General features: G+C 36.6%; 3 protein-coding genes across 3 annotated transcripts in view; 2 read left to right on the top strand and 1 right to left on the bottom strand.

The window, feature by feature from the left end:
* The first annotated feature begins 1,396 nt into the window (after positions 1-1,396).
* Positions 1,397-7,971, top strand: LOC137407070 (cytochrome b-c1 complex subunit 6, mitochondrial-like). Its single transcript, XM_068093678.1, has 4 exons — positions 1,397-1,502; positions 6,161-6,244; positions 6,359-6,514; positions 7,790-7,971. Exons 1-4 carry the CDS (start codon positions 1,452-1,454, stop codon positions 7,820-7,822), a joined length of 324 nt encoding a protein of 107 aa, XP_067949779.1. The 5' UTR covers positions 1,397-1,451; the 3' UTR covers positions 7,823-7,971.
* A 1,018-nt stretch (positions 7,972-8,989) lies between these two features.
* On the bottom strand, positions 8,990-16,287 carry LOC137387260 (serine/arginine-rich splicing factor 7-like). Its single transcript, XM_068073645.1, has 5 exons — positions 16,147-16,287; positions 15,172-15,224; positions 14,081-14,173; positions 9,851-10,016; positions 8,990-9,552 (listed from the first exon to the last, which is right to left on the bottom strand). Exons 1-5 carry the CDS (start codon positions 16,250-16,252, stop codon positions 9,185-9,187), a joined length of 786 nt encoding a protein of 261 aa, XP_067929746.1. The 5' UTR covers positions 16,253-16,287; the 3' UTR covers positions 8,990-9,184.
* A 316-nt stretch (positions 16,288-16,603) lies between these two features.
* The window catches only part of LOC137407520 (fizzy-related protein homolog), a 36,093-nt gene continuing 33,607 nt past the window's right edge, over positions 16,604-19,089 (top strand). The window contains exon 1 of the mRNA XM_068094078.1: positions 16,604-16,670. The gene's annotated coding sequence lies outside the window, so the exon portion shown is untranslated. The remainder of the gene's footprint in view (positions 16,671-19,089) is intronic.

Below are 19,089 nucleotides of genomic sequence, written 5' to 3' on the forward strand. Positions count from 1 at the left end.
AGGTACATACACTACCTGCCCTACATTCACTGGTTGTAATGCATACATACTGTATGCACTACATACACTGGTTGCAATATTTAGGCTATATACTGTAGGCACTTCATGCACTGCTTGAAATACATATACATTATACTGTATGCACTACATACACCACTTGCACTACATACTTTACCTGCAACATACATGCTGCATGCATGATCTCCGTATGTACAAATATTATGTTCTTACTTGCTCTCAAACATTAGGGAAATATCGATCTATTAGAGCCTTTTGGAGCAGTTTTAAGGTTCCAATTCTAACTTTCCTAATCCATATCAACAAGCAGTGATTCGCACCAATGATATACAGCCCCCTTGGGGGCTGTATATCATTGTTCGCACAGACAAATTGGACTACTAATTATTCACTGGACTAATACTGACACGCACTAAACACAAACAGTTATCATACAATGGAATACAGGTACCGGTAACCAAATAGTAGGCCGATGAGTAACAGTGCAGCACGACCTTTTTCCTCAACAACCCCCCCCCAGCAAAGTGCTCAAAGGCAGAATATTTGTTGTTTTAATAGTGATGCAGAAATATTTGCACAAAACCGATAAAATATACAAGTAGGTAAAGTATAATTAAGATAGCTCTTTGTGAGATCATTTTGAGGATTCATAGCCTTCGAGTTCTAGTCGGTTTGAAAAACGTGTAGCTGTGTTGGCGATTATATGTAGGCCTAGTCAGTAGTAATATAGACGTAAGAAAATAGTTTTGTATAACTTTTATAACATTTGTATAACATTCCGCAACTGAGTTAGGAACTGCAGCCTAGAAACTCACAAACAGTTATCTACGAGTAATAGTTACCATACAAGTAACTCCGTTCAAAGGTGTTGTTACATGTAGTCGAGTTTTCAATTCATTGTCAACGCTTATTGATCGTGTCGGCTCCGGTATACGAATCAAACCTTTTAGGAACTATGGTTGAAGAGCTTTTCGAAACAGCTAATCAATCAACACACCTTTTAACCGATACGCATGCGTGTGGATACGTTTCGAAAGACAGCCTAACGTAGCAATACTTAACGTAGCAATACTGAGTAAAGCGCTGATTGGTAGTTAATACAGCGTGACAAAATTAACGCGTTTTGGGATGCGTTTAATATATATCAAGTCATTTAAAAATGCAATGTAGAAAAGCTATGAGGAAAAATCATGTGTAGTTATGTCCTTTATTGCACTGACTAAAATTCAAAAACTTAATCACTTGTTTGTAAAGTAATTGTATCTAGAACTTTAATAAATGCTCAATAACTACTTATACGTTTTGCGGGTCATAAAAAGATACCATTTATTCGAAAACACGCCTACAAATACGAACCTGACTTACCGGTTCTGTATTTAAAACGTCAGGTCACCGGGACTTCAGCGACCATACAACGTCTCTACTGCCGCAGCATGTCTCTTCTAACGAACAACGTTAAAGCGTCAGAAGAAGAGGACGAAGATGTATGTATTATTTTAAGCTAGCTTTTGGCAACTGTAGTTTTAGCACTTGGAACGATGCCATCAAATAATAGTAAAGCACGAAGCAAGCTTCCAACCTTTTTGGTTCTTTCTAATACACTAGTCGTGTAGGAAGTAGAAAGCTTATATAGCATTATTTTGGTTTATTTGCGTATTATTCACTGGATTATATCATCCCTGAATCAAGCTGTTCTGAACAGAGAAAAGAATACATGTTTTCGTATCGGCGTTCTTTTAGTTGGGTTAATGTAGGGCCACCGTCTGATTTCTAGTCTGGTGTAGCGTTCACAAGAACTTTATTAGATCCTGAATGTATGGTATTAGTGTGCTAAATGTCTGCGCAAATAACTGCTCTACACTCGACAACCAAATCATGTCGTTGAAGAGCGTATTTTGCAACCAGCCCACAGCAGCGAATATCAGTCAATCTGGTCATGTAGAATATTGTTATTGTACAGCTTGTTGTACAGCGCATTTGCACAAGACCATTGATTGCAGCATTATTAAAAGTAAGTAAACCATTTTCACATAAAAACATGTACTATTCTTTGTTGGTTGATTTGGTCTACTCTTAGCCAAACGATGTAATTCATTGTGACAGTTATGAGCGTAAGGGTAGTGTCGTATAGGGTGAGTTACGTCACCAACGGAGCCTATACAAACGCATCGAAAGTTCCAAACCATAGATATATAAACCTAGATTGGCCAATAGGGAAAAAGCCTGTCAGACTTAAATAGCATGACATAACGTCATTGTATTGTACCTCATGCTTGACTGCACTCTTGTTAACAATGGAGCTAATCAGGAGAAGGTGACAAAATCACATTTATTTTCACATAAAAACCTTCTTGGATACATAATCCAGTAAACTAAAGCAATTCTGTGATAATATCTGATAACCACCATAGATTAAAAGTATAAAAGCTATGAAATGTTGCACACAAATCATGAGCCATCAGGGCTTTATTTGCCACCCTCTCCTATCCCCATTCTCTCTTTTCCTCTTCTCCAAAGAAGAAATGAGAAGGGGAAAAGAGAGAAGGGGGAAATGAGAGGGGGGCAAATAGCCCACCCACCCGAAGCGCCAGACCCTGGCTAGGTGAATAGACTAATATCATGCTGAACTAAACATGACTAAATATGAGCCTGTGAAGTTTTGATCTGATCAGGGAAATGGAATCAATGGCTTTCTTAGCTAAAGCTGGAAAGAGACCAAGGAATGCAGGGTCGGACCAGACTCAGGGTCAGCAATGAGGGCCAAGGTCAGGTCAGCAGGCGGCGATTTTTTATTCATTTAAGGTTAAGAGATAGTTCTATTACAGCCTAGTGTTGTTACATCAATAAACTAAAATAAAAGAAACCATTATCACACCAATCATTATATTTTGTGGCTTGGTTTATAGCTGCAATCTACAATTTATGGCTAGACATTGGTGGATCAAGGCTATTCAATGGGTTAGGATAAGAGAGAACTTTCAATGATACTCCAACTTGTGACATTTAGATTGGTGCACCGATGCTGTAACACCTGCGCCAATCAATGGGCGCTTTCAAGTATCATATGAACAATTGCAGAGCTACCCATTCTCTGTTTTGTCAAAACATCTGACGATGTAGCACGACAAACTAGAACGGCACAAAAATTGTTTATACAGTCAAACATGGATAACTCGGCCACGGATAGCTCGAAAACATGGTTAATTCGAACAGTTTCTTTGGTCCGTTCCCACGTAATGATAAATTGCTATAGATAACTCGAACTCAACACTGTTAATTCGAACTGTTTTTTTGCCCAACGGCTACCGAAACGGTTGTTATCGCTTTAGAAAATCACTTTATTCAAAGCCATAGAGGTAAACCTCATATTTTCGTAATTCATAAGCGTTGTTATCACCACCATCGGCAAAATAATTTTGTCAACGACTTTTCTAAAGGTTTGGTGAAATTTGATTTACACTGCTATACGATTAATAGCACGGGCTTGCCGGATCACGCGCGCAAGGATTTTCGCCACGCACATACAAAACAAAAACAGCGTGTTGTTTTGTATGTGCGTGGCGAAAATCCTTGAGTGCGTGACCCGGCTAGCCCGTGACGAATAGTTTTCCGACGTTGATTCCGTGTTGAATCAACGTCGGAATGTTGAATGTTTAAAACGTCTTAAAATTGTTTTTACTAAACGTATACGTTGTCTTAGCTAAAAAAACTATTCATCGTTTGACCTAAACACAGAATACGTGTGTACATTCAATAAGTATCCATTCAAAAAGCGTGAGTGATATACAATGTACCGTTAAACCTCGTAAAACTTTTAATTGAACTGCCTCGGAGTGTTGCTCTTAACGAATCCCAGGTAAAGTAAGGGATTTTTCTTTGGTAACTTTTTCTTGAAGTTGCATAAACTTCAAGAAAAGTCGGCAAACTTGATCGTGGGTAAAACGCTCAAAAGAAAAAGATGTCTTTTCTTTTGAGCATTTCAATAACGATCAAGTTTTGCCAATGTCAATCTAAAAAACGTCCTGGCAATAACATCACCTCAAACAACAAACCAATCTCAAGTGATAGAAAAATCTCTATACTTTTTGATAAAAACGTTTTAAACTTTACATTAGAAGCATTTAATTTGAAACAAGCCATTTGTGCTTCTGATTTATATTATAGTTTGCATATGTACATGTATCTACTAATAAATAAGTAAATACATGGACTTGTGACAGTGCTCTGATAACTTGAACGCTCTGATAATTCGAACACTTTTGCTCGGTCCCTTGAAGTTCGAGTTATCCATGTTTGACTGTATATATTTTTTCTCTACCAAGTGCGGCGATATAGGTTACCGGTCAAATTGAATTTGAGAACTCGGCCGGCATAAACCTTCGTTTTTTCGTGACGTCATTTTATCATTGTTGGCCATCTTTATAGACAATTTTATCATTAAAAACGCAAAGCTTTTGCAATGAATTTTGAAAACGATGCTTTTGTTTGCAATTTTTTATTATAGTTAAAACAACACCAAAAAGTACTATTAAATAAAATAAAAACGATCGTTTTCTACAAATATAGCGACTTTTTCATGAACGAGCGCATGTGCAAACGACTTGATGACGTCAAAAAAACTATGGATACTTTGTTATATGGGATTTTTTCACAAACTCTACATTAATTCTATACATTATAGGAGGTATATGTTTTAGGAGAGTCTACTGTACTAACTGATCACTTGCTGTAACAGAGCGAAGGTTTGCAACAGTTTTTCGTGAAACCTTATTACCGGGTCAACAAGCCTGCTTCAAATTAATAACAAGCACAAAACTTGGCTTTCAATTAACCAGAAAAAGATCACTAAATAGAGTAATGGCAACCTATCACAAGTACATAATAACTGCACATTCCTTGTAGTGAGTTCCACACACTTTGGCTTGAAATTTTTTTTTAGGTTGATCGATCTTCCGGTTGTTAGATGAAAGAGTTGGGAAAAATCATGATTTTTTTTCAGAAATTATTGAAAAATCGAATTTTTTTTCAGTTTAGTCAAATTTTTGATGTCTTTGTTTCTCTTAATAAATTTGAATTTTCTCGTGCTAATTGTCTGTGTATTGCATTGCACATCAGAATACTGGTGAACCCACTTTTCAGTGTTACTGACTTGAATGTTTTGAACTTGATAAATTCATATATTTCTCGAATTCAACAGGCAGATAAAATTATAGTGGGCAACTTACATGTAAGTTAGTGGAGTAGAGCTACTAGCCATTTCACACAAACTATGAATTAAAACCAAAGACATAGAATGGTAGTATGAAACATTCAAGCACATTCTTCCCTGGTGTGCTCGATAGAGTTGATCACACCAAATATAAATACCAGGTTGTTGGGTTTTTTAGTACCAAGTACGAAGCCAAATGTGAAGAATACTTTTTCAATGCTTGCACTTGAGCTGATTGCAGCAAAGGGTGTGATCTCGTAATGTCTTTTATTAAACAGAGTAGTGAGAAAAAACAGTACAAGTTACAGTTGCTACCTCACAGCTAATTCTGCCTTCAAGTTTACTAAATAAACTCTTCAAGTCCTAATTTCAAAACCAAGCTTTTTAGTCAAGAACCACTGATTTTGGCAAAATTACGAAATGAAATCATGAAAGTTGTCTTTTTTTCCTAAAACAAAATCGGTTATCCTTATATGGATCAGTGATTTAAACTACATTGAACCCTCGCCAAACATTTTTAATCTGTTCCAGTGTTGGCACCGTAAGGCAAAAATGTTGTATAGAAACCCATAATAATTATCTAATGCAAGCACCCCCTGGTAAAAAACATCAAAATTCTGTGTACGTACTATACATATTAAAAATTAGTTGCAAAATAGTATGTTAACCTTAGTAACTATAATTACTTAGAGTAACTTTAGTGTACTTAGTGGTTATGATTTGCAATAAAATGTAACATTTCATTGTATGATGTGCGTATGTACCGTAGGTAGTTCTTACCTTTTGGACAGACAAATAACGTAAGCGCTGAATTCAACTTATATAAATTTAGCTGACTAAGCACATAGTTGAAGCTAAGTTTTAGTATGTATGTTACTAAACTTCAACATTGTCATCGTCAAAAATTTCATCATTCTATCTTTTATCGTGCAGGTGGAAGAAGTAGAGGAAGACGGAGAAATAGACCCTGAAGAGGATGGAGGTGATGAAGAGGACGAAGATGAAGAGGATGTTGAGGTTAGTTATATTAGCTATGATGTTACCAAGCAGTCTATTTAGAGTCATAGCTGAAGCTATGTTCGCAACGCATACATAGAGAATTATTATCTATCACTCCTATGTGTTTTACAGGATCCGCAGGAGTTGTTGCGAGAAGAGTGTGCCTCTCGTTGTACAAAGTACCAAAAGGAGTTGGACATATGTACTGATCGAGTAACTTCAAGGTCAAATACAACAGAAACCTGCGAACAGGAACTCTATGACTTTATTCATTGCCGGGATGAGAAGGTAGGAATGTCTTGACTTCAGTAGTTTGATAATATCTTCAGTTTAGTCAGTACAATGAGCGAGTTGTGGTGTGGATTTCACTAAGAGTAGAAATTTTAATTACGTGTATATGTATGATGAAATTTTGTAAATTAATTGATGATAACGGGGAAAATTTAGTTGACAAACTTTTTTATGCTTTGTCTCAGACCCCTAATCAGGTTACCAAGTGACCAAAGTGTGTGTAATGTGGCCATATGGCCCCCACCATGTGTGCTAAATAACTTGCTAACAGCTCATGGGATTTCGATTTTGTAGGTGTGGCATTGTGAAAGTCTACAGTTTTTCAACATTTATTATTGCAACAATTTTATTTTAATCAAGAATAATTTTTTGTGGATCAACTTATAATCAGCCAGCGCTCTTTTGCTCTAGCAATAATACTGCTTCATGTCAACCTCAAGTACTGTCAATATTGTTGTGTAGATATCTAACTACATTATGCTCACAGCAATGCACCATATTTGCTGTTTGAGACCTGGAAAATGTGTTTGAGATAGCAAAACGTTCATGTGGCAAAGGCACTTTTTTCCCTATTATCGCTGTTGATACATTGACATTCCACATAGCTTTTTGTAACCGCTTTGTCATAGTTTAAAGCCTCTTGAGCACTGCTGTCCAACAATATGGGTAATAGTATCTCGCTGTTGCGATGTATATAATACTATTTGAATTTTTGTTTTATCATAACTTTTGTAAATTTAACTAAAACAAAGTTTATATTTTGGCTGCGCTAAATGTATAAAGACAGCTCAATATGAAAGCATATGATCTATGGCATAGTCAGCAATTAATGTATTGTCAGCAGCATTTTAACAACCCATCTGACAGAACTCGGACTCAAGGCAGAAAATCTATAATGGGTGTTGGCATAAATCCAGTCATAAAGTTGTGAATATATCCTGTCACACCTATAATCACTGTTTACACAGCCAATGATGGCTATTGGCTTTAGGCAAACAACTTTACAAAGTATTCATGCTTAGAACCGTGATTTTAGTAAAAATTCCAAATTTTGCTTGAAACATTGGAATAGTAACATGATTGTTTGCCACAAGAGTAAATTTAGTACCAAGAAATGATTCAGGTTCATTTATTGCTCCAGTGTATGTATGCTTAGTACTCGCAATTCATCTGCATGTTGGTGATTTCTAGTCACTGATTGTTTCAGCAATATCATTAAATATGAATGACAGTGTTGTGGTTCCATCAAATTCTGTGAAATGTGTGTTTTAGGTAGCCAAGACTATCTTCACCAAGCTAAAGTGATGACGATTGCTGAAATCCATTGCACCTGGTTCTCAATCTGAATTTGCCGAGTTTGTTGATTTTGGAATTTGTTTTTCACGTGTACTTTAACTTAGCAAGGATATCATCTTGTGCCCGTGTTATTAAAATATATGAATGTATTTATTGAACCTGCATCTCATCTTCATCAATGCTTAATCGACCATTTGGTTATATTCCATGATTAATATGATCTACGGTTGTGTCTGTATTAATGTGACACAATATAATTTTTTGGTTTAGTGGCCTAATTAGTTTCAACAACATTTGTTATTCAAAAACTCAGATTATTTCTTGACCTGGTCACGGTGTTAATCAGGTAGATTAGTTTGAGGCTCCCTGACACAATTCACTTTAGCTAAGATGGATTCTATAAAGGTGGCCAGTTGGAGCTTGGGTCAACAAATAGCGTGTTAATTGGTTGACTTAGGGCAACTATGAGTGCATATACCTACCTTGTAATATGAAATTGGGGGCCACATTTTATTAAGGCTTGCAACTGTTTTAACAAATGTGGCTGTTTTCGTGTTATTGTTGTAACAGGTTTAATAAAAACTACTAACAAATAATCCAAAAACAATTTCAGTGAGATAGCGGTGGCGCTATATGCGTTTTAACAGCTTAACATTCATTTTCACCTTCGTTTAAAAAGCGTGGACCATTAACCAAACTAAATTACATTTTGTACCTCAAGCAATTGGATTCTGCACCATTCTTGGCCTAAGGTAAGCAAGCCTCAGCTTCACTGTAAGCAATGTCGATGCTGTTTTACATTACGCCATTCAAACAGATTTAAAAAAACTGTTTTGTCTCCACTTTAATATCTTGATGAGTGCCCAGGATCCACTATAATTGTTCTATAATATCATTTAACTGTTATTTCTGACTTATTTGGTGAATGAGTTTTGCATCTGCTGTTCAGCAAAATTTTTGTCCAATATGAATTAAGTAGCTAACACCTTTGGAAATGCAAGATTGTGATCATGTAACTCATTATGGATACTAGACGTATTACCAATAACTGTTTTGAATTAATACCGTACCTAATCATCACTACTTGTTACCCATATGTGCTGCCAACAAGAATACTTACTAGATATGACAGTTTCCCTCATGATCCAATGATGAAAATAGAAAAGGAATAACAAGTGTCTGTCATTTTGCAATAATATTATCTGTACTACCATTGGTTACTGATAGTGGCATAATACATGCAACTGCACAAATGCAGTCAATGAATCATGCAATTAAATAATGAAAAAAATTTAGATTCGCATTGATCTATTACACGGAAAATCGCTATGTACAAACTGTGGACAAAGGAGCAATGTTTACTGAGTCACACTATCGCGAATGGCTACGATCTGACTGACTTCTTGACCTCGCTCGAGCTGTCTCTGGCGATTTAGATGCTCTTGGTGAGCGTGATCCCATTTTGTTAGGTGACCGAGAGTTCTGCATGGACCCGGACCTTTGTGCTGATCTTGACCTGCGAGGTGACTTAGACCGTTGTCGTCGAGGTGATTTAGAGCGTGATCTGCGGGGTGATTTTGACCTCATTCTCCTTGGTGATTTAGACCTTGATCTACGTGGAGACTTTGACCTAGATATCCTGGGTGTCTTCGAACGAGACCTTCGTGCTGATCTTGACCTTGATCGTCGCAGTGATCGTGAACGCGATCTTGAGTTTGACCTAGATCTCCTACGGGATCCTAAAGTAAAAAACAACAATAAACAGTGATTTTAATTAATGTTGTCGAGCTCTAAATCGCAGCTAGCAGAAAATGTTGAAAATAATGTTTTCCCTCAAGCACATCTGTTGTTAAAAATTCAAACAAGAAACTAATGTATTTATTCTCATGGTTACTGCAATGAACAATTGATGTCATAGGCATACTAAATGTAATTTATCACAAGGTACATATGTTTTCTGTATATTCTTGTTGGTAAATGCCATGTTAGACACGATATAACATTAATTTAACTAAAAGCTGAATAGGTTGAACTTACGTGAACGACGTCCGTAACTGCGACTACGAGACCGTGACCTACTGTACCTAGACCTTCTAATCACAGGAGAACGGCCTCTACCGTAACTCCTGAAGCCAGACATACGACAGTCTCGGCCAAAATGTCCAGGTCTTCCACACCTGTAGCATTCATCTCCTGGTCGCCCCTGAAATACCCAATGTCACACAGTAAAGGTTTACTAGCAACAAAATTCATATTACAGTTATTCAGTATCAAAAGATTCACCGTGTCTTACTCGGCTGTGTTATAGGTGCAAAATATGTGGAAATGTGATTAGAAGCTCTTAAAAGCTCAAAAACGAACACTTCATCGCAGCCATCACGAAAACGCCAAGTTTAGAATCCCTTTCCAAAACAGCTCAAATGGGACGTAGTTGAACAAGATGGCTTCTGTTTACACTTTCATGCAACCTCATTCGTCGAAACATTTTCACAAATGTACTTCTCGCATTCAATAAAACCATGTCTATTGTTTTACGCGGCTATTTCATCATCATCGTAACGCTGTCACGAATGTGCTCATACGCGAATATGCATGAAAAGACAATTCTCGCAAAATTTAACTCCGCGAATAATCTCATCCTGTAGGGTAACTATTCGTTTTTGAGCTTTCAAGAGCTTGTAATCACATTTCCACATATTTTGTACCTACAAAACAGCAGAGTAGAGTAAGACATGGTGAATCTTTTGATACGAAAAAACTTTAATGAGAATTTTGTTGCAAGTCAACCTTTAAATAATATAACCAAAAGGTCTGGCTACACACTCTTGATGAAATGCAGTTACTGTGAAGTGTACAGGGTTGGCCGATTAAAATCAAATGATTTAAATCATCCTAAAAAAACCATGTTTGATGAATTATTTTACTTTTTCCATGTCATAGGCTGTGATTTGAATCATCCTAAAATATCATATTTGATTTATTTTCTTCAGAACTTTCCCATCTCAACGGCTGACCCTCAAAAATGGGATTTATAGCAGGTCTACTGTGAATATGAACTGCACAATTTGGTCAAAATTAAAATAAATACAGCTTTTAATAAATTAAAGTGATGCAAAGTCGTTTTGTTATGTTGCTAATGCTTTCATATGGCACACTTCAACAAAATAAAATAATATTATGTTAGCAGTTATGAAAAAAGCTGGTAATTAATGTTTTTAAAAAAATCTGATTTTTTTCAACTTTTTGTCAAATCATGATTTTTTCCAACCCTGGAAGTGTATTTATTCGTTATGACTATACATACTGAGACTAGTGAATGACACATGATAACTATATTGACAAATGAGAATTTACTTCAGTCCTGTGAAGGCCATGACACCCTTACCGGATTTCCATTATCATAATAGAATTATTGTCGGCATTTTGATTACAGTCCTAGCTTCCTCATACAAGTGCCCAAATATATGAGAAAATTGAGATACTTTTACTCAAGTTTCTGTCTTGAAATATGAGCCAATTCTCGATGATCACCAGTAAAAATGTTAATCAAATTGACAAGCATAAGCTAGCCTAGGAATCAGCCAATGGACTCCACTACTGATTAGTTTTGGAGGTGGGTGTTCCAGGTGAATGGTCGGTTTTGTCTGGTAGAAATGTCTGGCTTTTGTCACACCTCAACATACACACTTAACCCTTTGGCTGGGTTAAAGCCCGGCAAAAACTCCCGAAAGTCATGTAATTTATTTTTCAAAATTTAATTAAATCGGTGTTTTATGAACATGCATAGCTCAAATCTTAAATTTATTTCTATGAACAAAGTATTTTGTACATTAACATTCATTTACTTATCTACTACTACAAAAATACAGCTACAGTCAAACATGGATAACTCGAACTTCAAGGGACCGAGCAAAAGTGTTCGAATTATCAGAGCATTCAAGTTATCAGAGCACTGTCACAAGTCCATATATTTACTTATTTATTAGTAGATACATGTACATATACAAACTATAATATAAATCAAAAGCACAAATGGCTTGTTTCAAATTAAATGCTTCTAATGTAAAGTTTAAAACGTTTTCATGAAAAAGTATAGAGATTTTTCTATCACTTGAGATTGGTTTGTTGTTTGAGGTGATGTTATTGCCAGGACGTTTTTTAGATTGACATTGGCAAAACTTGATCATTGTTGAAATGCTCAAAAGAAAAGACATTTTTTTCTTTTGGGGTTTTACCCACGATCAATTTTGCCGTTTTTTCTTGAAGTTTATGCAGATTACCTTACTTTACCTGGGATTCGTTAAGAGCAACACTCCCAGGCAGTTCAATTAGGAGTTTTACGAGGTTTTACGGTACATTCTATATCACTCACGCTTTTTTAATAGATACTTATTGAATGTACACACGTATTCTGTGTTTAGGTCAAACGATGAATAGTTTTTTGTAGCTCAGACAACGTATTACAACAATTTTAAGACGTTTTAAACATTCAACATTCCGACGTTGATTCAACACGGAATCAACGTCGGAAAACTATTCATCACGGGCTAGCCGGGTCACGCACTCAAGGATTTTTGCCACGCACATACAAAACAACATGCGATTTTTGTTTTGTATGTGCGCGGCGAAAATCCTTGCGCGCGTGACCCGGCTAGCCCGTGCTATTCATCGTATCGCAGTATAAATCAAATTTCACCAAACTTTTAGAAAAGTCGTTGACAAAAATATTTTGCCGATGGTGGTAATAACGACGCTTATGAATTACGAAAAGATGAGGTTTACCTCTATGGCTTTGAATAACGTGATTTTCTAAAGCGATAACAACCGTTTCGGTAGCCGTTGGGCAAAAAAACAGTTCAAATTAACAGTGTTGAGTTCGAGTTATCTATAGCAATTTATCATTACGTGGGAACGGACCAAAGGAAATGTTCGAATTAACCATGTGTTCGAGCTATCCGTGGACGAGTTATCCATGTTTGACTGTATGTGCAATTGTTCCTGTATGAAATGCTTGGAAGCATTTCTTTCGTTAGAGTCAAACGCTATAACGTAGCCGTGCGAGCTACCATAACGATTGTTTTTCTCTGTATATTCCAAGTATACACAGAATCTGTAAAGCCCAAAAAAGTTTACATCACTTCTGTCTTCTGAATAATTTTTATTCTGATCAGACAAAAAGTCACTAACGATCGCGGGATTAAATAATTTTTTATTTTACCGTTTTGAAAGTCAAGTCGATGTTGACTGGTTTTTCCAACTTTTATTCTTTTCCAATGAGGCATGATTTCTTTAGCTGTTTGCACAAAGCAACACCTCTCAGATAATCGTTTCATATTGTAAATCATCGACTGATATCTTGTTGATGATATTTAAAACTTACTAGCGTTCATATCTTATGTTTAACGTTACTAGACGACAGCTTTATAAACGTCTAAGAAAGCGACATAAATGTTGTTTCCCCACGCCACCGATAAACGACATTTTGGTCGTTTCCCCAGTCAAAGGCTTAATGCGTTCTGAACTGAGCTCGTATGTCCATTCACTCATGTCTCAAGACACTATTTTTTATATAAAATAACTAAATATAGTAGAGGCTCCTATAACATAAATTCCAGACAACATGAAAAATGTGTGAAGTTTTGCTTCTTCTTATATAAAAATTTCCATATATCGTCAAGTGTGAAGTTATGCGATTTTATAAATTCGATTTGAATGTTAATCCATCTAGCCGTATTTGTGGAAAAAACGTTGCGCGTAGTTCGTTATATCTAATATAAATAACTTTCGCGACATCCAAGGACGTTGTAATAGACCAATAAATGTGTCGACAAAAAGGAGAATAGGATAGCAGCGCAAGTTCATAGACGATCGTTTGGTGCAGGTTTTACAGCATCAGCCTACTATCTGAATGTCATGAATTGGAGTATCGCCGAAAGTTGTCTTTTATCCTAACCTTGACCCCTGAATACAGATAGACGACGAACAAGCAGAACTGTATTCTATAGTAAAAAGATTGTTGTTTGGCCTTATTGCAGATGCACAAAATATTTGTTATTAGTTTTACTTGGCCGAATAGACTTTGTCGTTTAGAAAATAATAAGCAGACCGTTGTGAATGAACACCGAAAATGTGCAGTACCCATCAACTTGTAAAATTGCTGCAATCATGGTCTATAAAACCAGTGAGATTGATCATAAAAAGGCTTTAGTCATTCGAAAGCAAATCCTATATAAAATCAACTCCGAACAACCATTTTAGGAAACTTACCGATGGCATACTGCGCCTGCTGAAACCCTTGGACCACTCAACAACCATTGTGGCACCTAATAGTTTTCGACCATTTTCACTTTTGACTGCATCCTAAAATATAAATGCGAAGATGTTGATAAAAACTGAGCATATCCCTGAGTTAGCCTAACTCCCAATGATGATGATCAAAATAACCGGACAATTTCAATGGCTCCATCATAGCTATCCAGACCCTAGCCCGAAAACTATAAATGACAAATTCCTAATATTAATATTTAGTACAAATAGGTACACTGTTGATTTATAAATAGTAGTTAGCAAGAAACTACTTGAATAAGGAAGTTGGATGCTTGTGGCAACCAACAGAGACGGATATATTTGGTGCCATTTTCTTGGATAAAACCGCCGGTTTAATTGAAAGCTGCAGACTACAACTTACCAATACTAGCAATACTGTAGACAGATATCGCTAAAAGCAATCAAACGAACCCATCACCTAAATCTCTTGGATTCATGGCTCACTTAGACTTGATTAGGGCTAGTCAACGGATTAAGAGATAATCGGCACTATCTATCTGGACATGGAACAAACTCCTAGACATAGGTGTGTCTTGGAGCAAGAGAGAAACGGATCCATGGAAATGGAGTGTCAGGTAAAGGCGTGGCTCCGGAATGGAGTAGAATGGAGTGGCTCCATGGACACCCATGGTACTAGCCCTGAGAAGATGACAACTTATTAGCGTACACATCTTCTGTCTGATCACAAGTGCTTTTGTATAATAGCTGCCAACATGGAGCTCTATATATTTGTAGAAGATAAAAAATATGTGTGTAGAAATCGAAATGGTCTTGACAAAGATTAAAGCTTCGAAAACCTTTCCGTCTCCTTTCTGCTTACCAGCGTTGGCTAAGTAGCACAAAAGGCATAATCCTAGATAGGTCATTTGGTCACGGATAAGCAGTTGAATCGCTCCCTGCTAGTTGAAATATGTTGGCAATGATACCAGAAAACTTTTCTGTTAGCATTTACTATAGACAAAACCTTATAATTTGATATCAGCAGTTATAAACTAGCAAAATACAATAGGATTATATAACTGTCTGCATACCTCTGCATCTCTATCATTGTCGTAGTCAACAAAAGCGTATGCCGTGTCTTGACCTACAAAAATGAGTTTCAAACAATCTCAAAATATGTTCAACATCTCACACTTCTGTTCTGATAAAATGATCAACATGCAAGAACAAATAATTCATTTGTAAAACCAACCATGAAGCTTGTAAGACCTGTATATAACAAGTGAAACTGCCAAACCACTATTCACTACCGTTTACTTATGATTCTAGCACATGCTTAAAAGCAAAGATTAAAGTAGTAAGCTACTTATTACAGCCACATGGCAATGAATTCAAAAGCATCAGCGGTCTGAAAATGTAGAAAAAAATACATTGAATAGTGGAGTTCCTGAATGAATAGTTGGCATATGCTTAATAACAGAATAAACAATAAAAAATTGTAAGTGACTCATTTCGCTTTATAATCATTGCAACATAAAATATTAATATTTCTTCTTTGTGGATAGATTATAATGAGCTCTACCAACCAAACACAATTGGTGAAGATAAACTTGACTAACAGGTAAAAACTTAGTATTATTATAAAATTGTAATAATATTTTTGGCCAATAATATTTTAAACTAAACCACTTTTGAGTTTTCGACCAATAGCCTAAATGTTCGACCTAAACTACACTTTTCGACGAACTGCTTCAATTTCGACAAACGACCTTACGGAATTCGGCATATGTGTGTTTCGACCAATAGAATTTCGGCCAAATAACCATAAACCCTAATCCACAACAAGAAAATTGAAGAGACTAACGCACAGCCGACACTATAGGACGTACGTAACTGCAGAACTGATGACAGTTAAAAAAAACATCAGTGTCCATCAGAGCGCTGTAGATTCACTATTGAATACATCATCAACATACGAAAATCGAAATCCTTCATCATTTCGCGTGTTGATAAGCTATAACTGGTGATAACTCTCGGAAAATTATACTTTCCATCATAAAACTTACCATATTTGACATCGCAACGACTCAGACGACCATATCTTTCAAATACTTCTTCAACGTCAGCCGTACGAGTTCTTCGACTCAATCTACCGATGAACAGCTTACGCATTGCTATTGCTAAACGTCTAGTCCTGGAAGCGATGATAAGCAAAATGGCGGACTTGTCAAACCGTTTCCGTAGCCTTGGCTCGCAGGTTTTTCGATATAGACAACCAAGAGGTTTCCAAATTTGTGATGTAGTCCTGTCTCTAAGGCATGCTTGACGACGTTTACTAAATCATTTTCCGTATATCAATCCGCATGTTTAATTAAAAAAAAATAAGTTGCTATTTAAAAGTGTTTAATTTATTACTATTATTATTATCATTATTGATTTATTTCCAAATAATTTGTTACATCGTTTTATAACAATACGTTACCATTGTCGTATCGCGGAAGCTTATGTATAGAGTTTGACATTCTGGTTTTGCAGTTTAGATCTATGGAACTGTTGACACCAAGAATATAGGAATATCTCTCCGTATTGCGTAGGTAATTCTCCAATAATAACTATGATTGTTTGAGTAACCGGAAAAACCGCCATCCCGATATGTATATATATAACGCAATTCAACAACCTTACCAACGCTCCCCCTGGGTCCGTACGATTTCGTTTACATTCGTGCGTGACCTAGCGCTTTTCAATACGCCATGACCTATTATTCATTCTTATCAAAGACATTGTTATAAATCTACTCGTTCATTACAACAACTAAACAAACAACATCCTCACCCAAGCGAAGGGGATTTAGATTAGTAGGCTAAGAGGGGTTGTCTATTCAATGACCTTCTCTTTTAAAGGAATCGCAACTCCTAACTTGTTGCTGCTTTGGTAAGGGAAAAATCCCACTTCTGGTGGGTCCCGACAAGTGGAAATGACCAGAGAGATGCAACTGTTCTGCTGGTGCACTGTGATGCTGGTACAATCGAAGATGATGGTGCAATCTGAGAGATTGTCATTTGTCAGCCTAGTTGCTCATTGGAGATAATGCTTACTGGTGCACCGTATTGCTGGTGCCATCTGAGAGATTAACAGCTCAACTGTTAATTGAAGATAAATCTTGCTGGTGCACTTGTGTATGCTGGTGCGCTTGTGTATGCTGGTGCACTTTTGTATGCTGGTGCACTTGTGTATGCTGGTGCACTTGTGTATGCTGGTGCACTTGTGTATGCTGGTGCACTTGTGTATGCTGGTGCACTTGTGTATGCTGGTGCACTTGTGTATGCTGGTGCACTTGTGTATGCTGGTGCACTTGTGTATGCTGGTGCACTTGTGTATGCTGGTGCACTTGTGTATGCTGGTGCACTTGTGTATGCTGGTGCACTTGTGTATGCTGGTGCACTTGTGTATGCTGGTGCACTTGTGTATGCTGGTGCACTTGTGTATGCTGGTGCACTTGTGTATGCTGGTGCACTTGTGTATGCTGGTGCACTTGTGTATGCTGGTGCACTTGTGTATGCTGGTGCAAGTGAAGTCGAGCTAGTTGATGTTCCTAGAAAGATCCGGTGAAGGTTGCAGTGTGTCTTGTTTTGTGCACATGAATGAACATATTCATACAGGCAGGAGGGTATTTATATCTTAGAGGGCGGGCCTTAGCAAATTCAACTAGGTTAAGAAGAGAGCTTGGTGCAAAAGAGTTTGTAATGAAAAACAGGACCCACCCTCAACACATGATTAGATAATGGCTATGCATATAATGACAACAGAAACAAGGAATAATTATGAATATGTATACCTTGTATCAGTCCACATCAGGAGTAAAACAGAAAAAAAAGTACACTGTTCACATAATAAATTATGCTTTGCCACATTTGTAGCAAAATACACATCATCAAATTAATTCATATTGAACCTACCAGGTATGTAGAGTTAATGCTCCTAATCGTACATAAAAAGAATGTAAAAACTAAACAGAACGCGTCTTCATAACATATTTAGGCTGAGGACAGAGCAGCCAATGAATATCTAATAAAAGTCGATGGTATGTCATGTTTCAGGTTAGTGTACTTGATGTAGACTCACTGGAAAGAATGGATCATTTCGAGTAGACTAATATAAACTGTTTTAAAATATAGAAAAAACACACATTTTAATTCACAAATACTTATGAAGTGCTCCACATGATTATCAATAACCCAAGTTGTATTAACGTTAGAAATTAATAAGTTTTGTAGCACTGCTTTCAATACATTCATTTATTGTAATTTTTCATGAAGTTTTCTGTATGGCATTTACTCATTTTTCAAATGTAGTGTTAACTTTTTTCTTCTCATTTTACATGCGACATTAATTTTTTTACGTGTTTTCTTTCACCGTACTGCATCTATTCCACGCACTATTTTTCGCTTTACAGTGCTCCTACAAGCCATTCCTTTCATTCAATCAGAGAATCTTATCGTTCAACTCCTTAGGCCTATATATATTACCCTTTTCACACAGTTCACTGAATTTTTCCACTGTTTTCTTATTCCCATTTTTGCTCTCTACTGAACTCAAGTATCTGCAATCTTAAACTTCTCACCAAGTGTTCATTCAGCTTATGTATATATCATCTGTTTGTTCTTTCATTACTGACTTGTACTCGGGCTTGCTTTGACTCATCATTGAGACCTTACTTTTCAACCCATGTCACCACTTTTCTACAATGGCACAACATTACATTTTCTTCGCTCAAAACAAAGCCATATGCGATCATCATACCCCAAAGGTTTTTTGTTTACTGTCATCTCAGTTAAAATTTGCAAAAAGATTGATACGCATAGATGAAGTTGGACTCATACCTGCATGTACATCAATTTTTACGAGCATCAAAATAGTGCGCTTTACAGCTGGTGTTCTTATGTTTTTGGAAGCGTGTCTCGGACTCACTTCAAGCTTTTTCATGTCTGATGTAAGGCTTTTCTTGA

This window comes from Watersipora subatra, chromosome 1 (genome assembly GCF_963576615.1).
Source record: "Watersipora subatra chromosome 1, tzWatSuba1.1, whole genome shotgun sequence".
NCBI lineage: Eukaryota > Metazoa > Bryozoa > Gymnolaemata > Cheilostomatida > Watersiporidae > Watersipora > Watersipora subatra.